Source organism: Indicator indicator, chromosome 6 (genome assembly GCF_027791375.1).
Source record: "Indicator indicator isolate 239-I01 chromosome 6, UM_Iind_1.1, whole genome shotgun sequence".
Classification (NCBI taxonomy): Eukaryota; Metazoa; Chordata; class Aves; order Piciformes; family Indicatoridae; genus Indicator; species Indicator indicator.
This window is the reverse complement of record NC_072015.1, coordinates 15,615,690-15,627,361: the sequence shown is the minus strand read 5'-3', so window position 1 is coordinate 15,627,361 and position 11,672 is coordinate 15,615,690. Positions and strand designations below refer to the sequence as shown.

The window sequence follows — 11,672 nt, the reverse complement described above, 5'->3', positions numbered from 1 at the left end:
CATGTCAGGTTATTATGTATTGCTGGCCAGAAATTTTCCATCAGGGAGTTTCCAGATCAACACGTTAGGATACAGAGCTCTTCTGAATGTAAACTCAGGAACTCCATGCATGTGTTTTTCTAGACATTGGCAAAACTACCTTTATTTTCACCCAACCAACCTCTCTCAGGAACTTTTGTACAATTTATATATGGCTTATTTGTAAGATACATATGTTGTGTTACAGATTACTGTTTTACTTATTGGAGGTTGAAAGTTCAGAAATCAAAGCAAATTTACCAGATTTTTCTCTACATGCTGAGAACAGATGATAACTGGTTCAGTGGCAAAATTGCATTTGTAATGCCTCTGTGTCAAGAACTGTCTAGAGGCAGATGTACCACTTCCCTTGTTCAGTGGGTTTTCCTCCCAGAGCATTAACTTAGCACATGAGCATTGGTGGACCTGTCCTGCTGTTAGGAAGTGCAGTGAGGGAGCTGAATGGCGTTTTAATACAGGCCAACCAGAGATGTGCAGAAACTCCTCATGTATTTTCAGGCTTTGAGGTATTTGTCATTGCCTCCAGTTCATCCATCAGACTGGCTGTTGTGGCTTATTTTGCTTGAAGAAAATTGATGTCAGAACCTGACTTTTCTCTTTCTCTTCCCTTGGATGCATGGACTTGTTTCATTTCTCTTCAGAATACAATCTTCTGTCAGCATGAATGAACATGTAATTCCTTCAGAAGCATTCAAAAATTAAAGTGTGACTTCAGTTATTCCCAGACACAATACAATGCTGGCTTCAGAAAATACATCTGTGAGTGTTGCAGCCCAGCTCTTGAGATCACAAAGCTAAATTTCCAGACTCCCTATTTTGACAATTGATCTTGAGGAGCCTAGCAAGCAGAAAAAATAGTGAACAAAATGGCTATCCTTTTACTTTCTTATTTTGATCCCTTGACTCAAGGGATTCTCCAGTTTAAAAACTTCCAGCTTTGCATTGTTTTAATTTTTGTTGACTCTTACTTAGCATCTAAAATAATTCTTCCAGCACAGAAATTCAGGGTTTATCAGGTTTCCGTCTTAAAGCTCCTCCGTTCTTGGTGAGCATAAAAGCCCATGGGGAGAGGTGGGTGGAGCAGAAAGGGAAGAAATCTGTGGATGTCTGTCATTTTACATTTGAGCATAGAAAGAAAACTTCATCATTTTCACTTTACATTGTGTAATGTAGGCATGATTACTGTAGCAGTGTCTGCATGTCCATTATTTGAGGCTTAGTAGGTAGTTGTAGGTCTGTTTTGTTGTTTTTAATGATACCATTTGATTGAAGATTATAGTCCAACTTGACAAGTCCAGTGAATTCCTAAATGTTGTATTAGGACTTCACAGGTGCTACTGGCAGCAGGTAGTTTGCCCAACACATGATTGAGGTGACTTTGAGGGTGGCCTCAGGGAGAGCCTTTTCCTAAAGAGACAGATGGTACAGTGAATTTAGTGAAAATTAATTAATAAGAGGGAGGCAGGGAAGACAAAGGAGGGCTTTGAAGTTTGTTCATACTCTGTTTTTTTTCTAGCAGTCAGAACTGTGGTGGTTTGGCTCTGGCTAGCGTCAAATGCCCACCAAAGCTGCTCTATCACTCCCCTTTTTAAATGGACAGGGGAGAGGGGAAAATGTAACAAAAGTCAGAATAAGATAGAAGCAATTTGATAATAATGATAAGCAAAAGCAATAGACTGTGCAGAAGCAAAGGCAGAGAGAGATGTTAGTCTCTACTTCCCATCAGCAGGACGGTGGCTGGTCTCAGGAAGCAGGGCTCTCTCCTCTTGGTGGTTCCTTTGGAGGACAGACACAGTGGATGAATCTCCCCCAACTTCCTTCTTTCACTTTGTTCTTGTATCTGAGCTGACATCATACGGCATGGAATACCCCTTTGGCCAGTTTGGGTCAGCTGGCACAGCTGTGACCCCTCCCCAGATCTTGCCACCCCTCAGTATACTCTTGGGGCAGGGAAATGTTGGAAGAACACAGCCTGGATGCTTGTTCAGCAGTAGCCAAAACACTGCTGTGTTATCAACTACTGCTGCAAAACACAGCACTAGAAGGATGCTTTGAGGAGAATTAATTCCAGCTCAGCCAAATCCATACAAGAACGTTTGGCCAGATACAGAAGTAAAGGGTTATAATGAATAAGTTTTGGAAAGCAGTGTCCAGGAAATAGTGGGTTATTACAGCATTGTGAATTCACTTCTTACCTTGCAGAGTTAGGTAGTTGCTCCATAGTGTGTGTTTAGTAAGTTGTATCCAGAGTAAATACAGTAAAGATGCCTTATGTTGGACATAAAGGTGCACACTATGTATTGTCTTCTTGAGTAGCCCATTTGGCTACATTCAGTGTGACCACTAGTAGCTGGATTTCTGTTCAGATTGATTGAGGCAAAATGGCAAAGAGCTGCTGAGGCCAAAGCAATAGTTTCAGGTACTATAAAAGGCATGTAAACGTTTATTTTGGTTGAGTATTGCAGTTGCATTTATCCTCAGAGAAATAAATACATTCTTTTTCTTTGAATGAATAACTTTTTCTTTGCGGTTTTCTTCATGGCTTCTTACCTGATACTTCTTGGTGATTTCTAATTCCCCTTATTTGTAGCATTTTTCCCTGTGCAGGAGGTGTGAGAAGGACCTAAAGTACTCCATTGCCAGCTTCTCATTTTGTATTGCATTTCAGAATCTCGGTGTGCAAACCACTCCTTCATCCTGTGAGTACTTCAAGAGTTAATTATATTTGGGGTTTGCTTGTTAGTAAGTCTGATGCATGACTTAATCTGCCAGTCATGTCTCATGAATAGTAAGAAAAAAATGCAGAGACATGTGAATGAAATATTTTCTAGAGAAATCTGAAGGGCTGTACAGAACAGGATGGCTCAGAAGCTCTCCTCGTAGTAGTTCTCTTTGAAAAGAAAATTCTTGAGTGGCATCTTTGGTATAACCGAGCTGTCATGCTGCATGACTTGAAGTTGTCAACTCAGCCTGTGCTACAGTTCTGTAAGACAGTAGTGCTGGCAGTTCCTTAGGATGGAAAATCATAAAGCAAACTGTAATCACATTGAGGTATCTCCTCCCTTCTGCTCCCTTCAGAAGCATACTTGTCATGTCCCAGATGGATCTGAAGCACCTCAAGTTGCGCCAGCAAACCGTGGTAGGGTATAGGTTCTGTCTGTTGAAGAAAGTTTCTTCTCTCCACTTGGCCAGAAATGTTTTACACAGTTACACGGACACAGAATTAACCAGGTTGGAAAATATCTTCAACATCATCAGCACCTATCACCCAACACCATCTAATCCACTAAAGGCCTTGCTGAAGTCCAGGCAGACTACATCCACCAGGCAGGTCACTTGGTCATAGAAGGAGATCAAGTTGGTCAGGCAGGACCTGCCCCTCCTAAATCCGTGCTGGCTGGGCCTGATCCCTTGGCCATCCTGTAGGTGCTGTGTGATTGCACTGAGGTCAGGCTGCCAGGCCTGTAATTCCCTGGCTCCTCCTTCTGGCCCTTCTTGTGGATGGGCATCACACCGGCCAGCTTCCAGTCATCTGGGACCTCACCAGTGAGCCAGGACTGTTGAAAAATGATGGAGAGAGGTTTAGCAAGCTCATCTGCCAGCTCTCTCATTACCCTAGGATGGATCCCATCTGGTCCCATAGACTTGTGGGGATCCAAGTGGCTCAGCAGGTCTCTAACTTCTTCCTCCTGCATTACATTGGTACTATACTGCTCCCTGACTCCATCTGCCAGCTCAGGAGGCCAGCTGTCTGGAAGACAACCTATCCTACTATTGAAAATTGAGGCAAAGGCAGCATTAAGTACCTCTGCCTTTTCCTTGTCTTTTGTTACTATATTCCCTTCCATGCCTGCTAAGGAGTGGAGGTTGTCCTTGCCCCTCTTTTTGCCATTAATATATTTATAGAAACATTTTTTACTGTCCTTCACAGCAGTGGCCAGTCTATGTTCTTTGCTTCTCTTTTTTCCTACAGGACCTAGCAACCTCCTTAAACATTTCCTGGGTTACCTCCCCTTTTTTCCAAAGGTGATACCACCCTCTATTTTTCCCTTAATTTGTTCAGAAGCTCATAGCCCATCCAGGCAGGCCGCCTACCCCATCAGCTCCTCTTCTGGCACATTGGGACAGTCTGTCCTGCACCTTCAAGATTTCTTTCTTAAAGTAGGTCCAGCCTTCCTGGACCCCTTTGTTTTTAAGGGCTGTTTCCCAAGGCACCTTCTGAGTTAGTTCCTTAAGTAATCTGAATTCTACCCTCTGGAAGTCCAGAGTGGAGGTTATGTTTGCTGCCTCATTTCCTCAATGGCTGCAGTCCTGTTTTATCTACTAGGTTGAAGTATGTGTAGTCAAGAATTTAATAGCTCAGCACTATGTGTTCGACTATTCTTTGTCAGCACACCTGACTCAAAGAAATCAATCTTACCTAAAAAAGATGATTTAATTCCACTGAACCTTGTTTTCTGATTGATAATAGCACAGCTTCTGAAGCACAGAGATGTCTTACAGCAGTGTCAGCAACCAATGAAGGACTCCCTGAAGGAAACTGCTTCAACTCCTGGATTTGTGCAAATAAGGAAGCTTAAACAAGGAAAAGACCTTTCACTTTACCCCAAAATACCTGGTGAGTTCACTTTACCCCAAAATACCTGTTGTAGATTAGTTTACCAGTTGAGCTAAGACCCTAGTCTGCTTTCTATTTTTGCTCAAACTAATGCATCAGCAGAAAGTTGTGGTTAAGTGCACATAGGTTGATTACAAACAGATCCAAGTCCATCATTCAGCCTATGGCTCTCTGGTACTCCTTCCTGCCCAGGAGAAAGGTTCTTTTATTTACTTCCAAAAATATGAATGTAGTGTAGTTATGGTGGGAAAAGTGTACTTTATGGCCCCAGCACAGTCCAGGTGCTAATGCCTGTCACTTTGCTTTTTGCTAGTGCCCAAGATATTACCTGTGTCAGGGAGAACTAGGAAGTCAGAGAGATTCCTACACTTAGCAGGTTCACACATGGGTTAACCTGACTGCTTCCCCCTGCCCCTTTCTCCCTTTCCCCCACTGGTGGGAGATAAAAAGAAGGAAAGTGGAGAATTTTAGTTGTTACACAAAATGATTTACTACTCTATTTCAGGGATATCAGATTACACCAAAAGAGATAGGGGAGGCACTGAAACTTGTAGAGGAAGCCATGCCACATGAAAAACGAAACCAGAGAGAGCCCAGCGCCCCCAGACACTAACTACACATCACTCGAGTATCACACCTCGCAGCCAGCATGGCTCAGAATAGTGTGGGATATATATGTATCTATATATGATACAGCTCAAACCATTACACTACATTATCAAGACTCCCGTGCTATTTTAAAGTTTCAGCACCAGCACTGACAGTTGCCTTGCAGCTAAAGCTAGCTCAATTTTATATTCCTACTTCTGTTAGCTACAGAGTAGACTTGACCCTCAAACACGTGGTATATTGATTTGCCCTTCATGCCTGAAGGAGAAATATGTTTTCCTTCTTATAAAATAAAGCTATATGGAAGTTCTCTGAAGCATCATCAAAAGTACCAATTGTATGGTCTTACATTGTACCCGGGTCCCACAATTCATGATATTTTGAAATTCTCCAGGTACTTTACCCAGAATCAAGGTAGAAAAGACATTTTGAAGTCCCACTGTTTCTGTGAGGCTGTGACTCCAAGGAGGGTGTCTTGGAAGTACCATTGGCTCCAGCTGCCTGCCTGTGCTTCTCCTGTGGCCATCAGAGCTGTGTGGCAACAGCTGTTGTCATCCATAAGAGGCGACATCTGACACCAGGTCAGTTTACCTGTGCAATGCCATACATACCTAAGCATCAGCACTGAGAGGCTAGAGAGAGATTTTGTGAAGAAAAGTCTTGAAGACACTCATTTACAATTGTCTTTAGTCAGGTTTTAATCCCTTGGGCCTTCTTGCTTGCTCTAGAAGTCTATAGTTTTTCTGCCTATTCTGTCGTTGTTTTGCAAAGACTAAGCCAGACTTCATGGTCACTTTCAAGCAGAAAGGGTATTTTTACTGACCTATATTGAAAAGGACAGGCTTTTCCAAAAGAAGCAGTGTCCTGAACACAGACAAAATATGTATGCAATATTTATTTTTGAACAAGAGCATAAAGTTAGTTACTTTTAATATTGTTAGGGAAATTGCACAGTGACACTGATAGTGTCCATGATTTTGTCTAAACCAAGGACTTCTTCCAGTCCGTGACAGGCATTCACATAGTCACTTCTCAATATGTACATTGTAGGCAGTGTAACAGCCTGACTGATGGACAATGAATCATCTAGAATTATTTTTCCATTTGAACTACCCCCACCTTCAACTGCTTTGATTCTCTAGATCCAGTCCTGTAAACATTGGAGTTTTTTCCTGTTTTAAGGAAAGTCTCAATAATCCTCCAGCTGAAATAGATGCAATCTGTGCCCAAATGTTTCTTACAGGTGCCAGAAAAGGGACCTTTAACTCAAATTTATATAAAGTCCAAAAAGTCCAACATTACAGAACTTGTAGGTAACAAAAGGGAGAAGGAAAGATCCCTTCAAGTCAAACTCAGCTAAGGAATTCTCACCTCACCAAAGCATTGGAGGATAATTACCCGTTTTTAAGAGATTGCAAAGAAACAGTTAGTGAGTGTGCTTCTAGAGCTGTTACAAAATTAAGAGCTGAATGACTTCCTGTGTCTTTTTCCCATCCACCTGTTCAAGTTTTCATTTGAAGGTGTCATGGGTTTAAGGCAGTGGGATGTCTTAAACCATAGAAAAGTCTTCCAGGAGGACTGGACAGTCTAGAAGATACACACCAGAAAGTGTAATCTTTTCTATTTCATTCCCATAATGCCTGCATTCCTATAAAACTGGCTGCAGAGTCAGTTTCTTGTGCTCCTTTCTCCTCTCCCTCCTGTCTGCTCTCTGACAGGAGGATTTGTCTGGTGACATGGGGGAGTATCTCAGGCCTGTTTGTGGCCTTCAGAGGCCTCACTAATTTGTGCTGTGCAATTTTGGCCTGTTTAAGCCTAATGGAAGTACAGAAAAAAAGATCAGTGGGCCCTTTGGTTTAGTCTTGGAAGTTTTCATGTATCTTGTATTCTTTTGGGATATGTATTGGGTGTTAAGGACTCATGTATTCTGTATTTTTCTGTATATTTTTTGAATACAATTCTGTATTTCTCTCCAATTCAATGAGAGTGTTTTATTTTACTCTTTTGGGAGGAGTAAAAGTATACCTGTCTACTCTTTAAAGAAAGACAGAAGGGAATTAAGAGCTTATATACATGTAAGAAAATACAACACTGAAGTCCTGAATTTGCCAGACTTGTTTAAGCAACACTTAGAACTGAAATGTTTTTTTTGGGAAGAGACAACTAGGAGAGAGCCACATTTAAAATGTGTTAAGAAATATTAGTTTTATTTAACCATTTTCACAGCTGAATATTTATTCTATAAAAACTTTACAGATTGTACAGTTTATATATAGTTCAAACTACTAGAACAAAAAAGTCGGTCCCACAGATGCAAAAATACTGTACCAATCCAAGGTAAAGGCAGATTTACACACTGTATAGCTCTCCACTGAGAAGGGGAGGTGGGTCAGTTCCAAGTAAAAACTTCAAAACTGTACAAAAATAATTTTTTTTTCTTTTTTTTTTTTCTCCATTCTTCATAATACATTCAATAAGATTGCAAGCACAGATACCTAAGTAGTAACAGATATCTGCAGTCAGGAATCAAGAACCACTCCTGAAAGGAATGCAAAATAGGTCTATTTACACAGGGCACTCTTTTACACCATACTGGATATAGTGTATATTTAAAATAATAAAAAAGCATAGACAAAGAACATTAAACATCTAATATAAGGTAGGCTTTTTTTAAAGGAGTTTTGTTGTTTCTTTTTTTTCTTTTTTGTTTTGGTTTTTTTTTTACTTAATAGTGTGCCAAAAGAATTTTAACTTATTAAATAATATATTCTACGTGAACCTAAAATTTATGAACATAAAATGCATTTTTGGTGTAATACATCAATTAAACCAGCAAATAGGAAAAAAGAACCAAACCCCAGATCCAAACTGTGTATGAAGTAGTATTCTCACCCAGCAACAGAAGCACTTACGTATAGAAAAAAAAAACTAAAAAAACCCAAAACCAAAAAAAAAAAACCAACCCCAGAGAAGAACTATTCAAAACCCTCACTAAAACTAACTTATAACTTAGGATATTCATACATAAGATATTCAGTGATTCACTAATACTGCAAAACAAGGTTTTGTGTGTTTGTTTTTTCTTCCCCCTTTCATTTCCCTCCCACTTCCCCTTCCCCAAGAGACAGTGGTTTCTTCATGCTGTCTGGGTAAGAATTAGACATATTCCTTCCCACTTCCTCCCACCCCTCTCTACATCCCCCCAAAACGGACAGAGTGTTTTCTTAGCCTTAATCCTGAGCACACTCTCTTTTGGGGGATGGACGCCATTTAATCTTACTAGGGTTGAATTCCCAACAATTTTAGACTGTTCCTTTACTTGAGGTATTTCAACCTTCTTCAGAGACAAGGCCTGGTGTCTGAGCTGACTCGTAGGGCAGTGGAAGCGAGGGCTGGCTGATACCCGTTTCAGTTCTGTATGCTCATGTAAAAGAAAAGCATTATTCCAGACTTCCCTGCCACACGGAAAATAATGCAACACCGGTTACTTTTTAATTCATTCTCTATTGATACAGTACTAGCCAAGGGTAACAAAAACTAGAGCCTTTAGAGAGATGTTTGGTAGTGCACTCTATCGGGTTTTAGCTTGTGTGTGTGTGTCTACATACACACTCTCACACATAGGACATTATATATATATATAAAAAGACACATATGCACACACAGACGTGTGTACATATACCTATAAGTAACAATCAGGGAGAGAGGAGTTTTGTTCAAATTTAACTGATACAGTACTTTGAAACCCCTTGACAATAGAAGGGGAGGGGGAATCCACTCCTGTTCCCAAGCTGAGCCAGGGGTTAGTTTATATAGGTTTTAGAAATGGGCATCTCTTGTTTGCCCTCATGTCCAAGATGTACAATTCCAGTGTCAATGGGCACCTCATCAGAACTCATCGATTTTCTTCTGCAGGTATTTTAACATCGAGTCCATCCCTTGTGCTGAGCCCCAGATCTTCTTCAAAATTTCACACTCCTTTTCATTTGCTTGTTCCAAGTCCACCTTCATGATGTTACGTACTAAAGCTTTGGATTCTTCAAGTACCTGGGCCAATAAAGGAGGTGGGTTAGTACAAGATGAGAACTGAGCAACACAGGCAGTTACAGGTTTGTATGGACAAACCCTGAAGCTGATTATGAGCTTAAGTGTATCAGTTCATGGACATGCTCTGACCCTAGGAAATGTTTCTCAGCCTCTTGTAGCATCACAAAGGATTTCCTTTACCCTGCACCACCACAACTTACAAGTGCACAAAAGAAGTGGAATAATATGTTTGTTCATACTGGTAACTCATTTTTGTGACAGCTGATCATAACACTGCTATCCAGAACTGCTCTAACAGCCAAGCACACTTTGAATCTCTTGAGCATTTCAAGTGGACTGAAAACCCTGTTTGCTTTTCAATTTATAAAACAATTCATGTTTCAAATTCTAGAACATCAAATGCATAGAACAGTTGATTTGTATTTCATCTTTTGTTCACAAAAAGAGCATCAGCTGGTGGCAGTTTTAGTGACCTTGTGTAGCTGCCCATGGTGCACACAGTCACTGATGCACAAGGCTTTACTCCTAGAACTGTAAGTTCCACATAGTATCAAAGACTGCATTTATTTCCTTGGTAGTTTAAGTTATGACTCAAGGCATTAAATTACAACTCAAGATTACTCAAGATCTCCATGAAATTCTCAGGGCAACTGTTTACACTTAGTTGCCTAAGCCCCAACCTACTCTAATTCTGTTAAAACCAAAAAAAACCTTGAAGAGCCCCAGAGCTGGTTTTTGGGCATCAGGTACTGTGGCACATGGTAGAGAGTCAGATACAAAGCTAGATCCTCCAAACCCAGAAAAAAGAAGATACATAAGGATGTGTTAAAAGACACTGCTATCCTAAACTGGAGTCCTTGCTTCATGAAAACGGTCTTTTATTTTTTCCTTTAAGCAGAAGACAATGATAATTTGATAACACTTAGATTAGTTCTTATTAATCTCATCATAAAATGTATTGTAAGAAGAAAGGGAACTTACAACTGAATTACATGTGACAAGCTCCTTAATTCGAACCATTACTTCTTGTGTGAATGTTCCTGGCCAAAACACTTGAGAGACGAGTCCTTTGGCACAAGCCTCCTGCGCCGTCAACTTCCTCCCACTGAACAACATTTCATTGGCCTGAAGGGATAAAAAGTTACTTCTGGTATGAAATGTAATGAGACAAAAACTCATTAAAGGAAAAAAAATGTTCAAAACAAAGGAGGAAAATGCCTGTGCTGTTTGCAGTGGGTTTATTACAGCTCTTCCAACTTTAATGAATAAAGAAAAGGACTTGCCTACAGCCAGCTGGTCGGTGCTGTTGGCTACACTACAGCAGTAGGTATAAAAACACGGAGCTCTGTGATTAGGGGTTAAAGGTGAAACTGCCTTTTGTCATTTCCCAGTCATGACTGTTCATGAGCTCTAGCTGTCCTGCAGTGTTGCTGACTTGGTTAACTGTGTATGTGGCAATAGGTTAGAGTGCCTGGCAGATCTGTAAAACAGCAAGGAACACGTCAGCTTGCCCTTTACAACAGAGTATTAGTTGCAGCAATTACATCTTTGCTAAACATCTACATTAGCTCTAAACTCCAAAGCTAACCCAGTTCTGGTAGGAGATGTCCTGAGAACTGCCAGTCTTGGTAGGAAAGTAGTTACATGTTTTGCAACTAAAAAGCTTTTTAATACTGAAAACCCATCAATTCAGGTTTCAAATGTTTTCAGCACTTCTCAAAAGTCTTCAGCAGTATTCTAGTTATGATGCAACATTTAAAATAACTGTATCAGCTTAGAATGTGACCTGCAAACCCACTGAGGGGAGCAGGAGAGACTCCCATTTCCAATCAAATTCGCAGAGCGCAAACATTCCCATTCCATTCAGGAGTTCAATATTGAACTGATAAATCCCTCCACAAGGTGTAAAGGTCCAAACCAGAGTACCACAGGCCGTGCAATGAGGTGAACTCCAATGCTGTATAGCTTTTTGATCTGTAATTATCACACCTCACTATTTATAACCTTCCCCACTAAAACTTCATCCTACGACTATCTACATTTTCTAAGAATCTTCACTAAAGGTAGAGCGAAGTTAAACTCTGCAGTGACATCTGCACAGAAACAGCAAGTGTAAAATAAAAAAGAGTAACTGTCATCCTCAAAAACAATGATAAAAAAATAAATTTTACTCTTTCTTAATGACTAATGACATTGGAGATATGGCAAAGCCATCACTGGACTCTTGGGATATGGGAAGTAAGTCTGTTATAAAACACACCCAGACCTGACAAGATGATGCATTTTGAGGACAAAATTCTGAACTTTGTCCAAATTCTGGAATATTTTGGTAATTATTAAAGCAACTTTCTCTTATGCA

At 40.4% G+C, this 11,672-nt stretch overlaps 1 protein-coding gene across 2 annotated transcripts in view; it reads right to left on the bottom strand.

The window, feature by feature from the left end:
• Positions 1 to 9,052: 9,052 nt before the first annotated feature.
• Positions 9,053 to 11,672, bottom strand: part of CDYL (chromodomain Y like) — an 84,945-nt gene continuing 82,325 nt past the window's right edge. For both annotated transcript variants that reach the window (XM_054381675.1, XM_054381676.1), the window contains 2 exons: positions 10,295 to 10,438; positions 9,053 to 9,313 (listed from right to left, as the gene is read on the bottom strand). In XM_054381675.1, the coding sequence (XP_054237650.1) occupies positions 9,155 to 9,313; positions 10,295 to 10,438 (303 nt within the window). In that variant the 3' untranslated portion in view covers positions 9,053 to 9,154. The remainder of the gene's footprint in view (positions 9,314 to 10,294; positions 10,439 to 11,672) is intronic.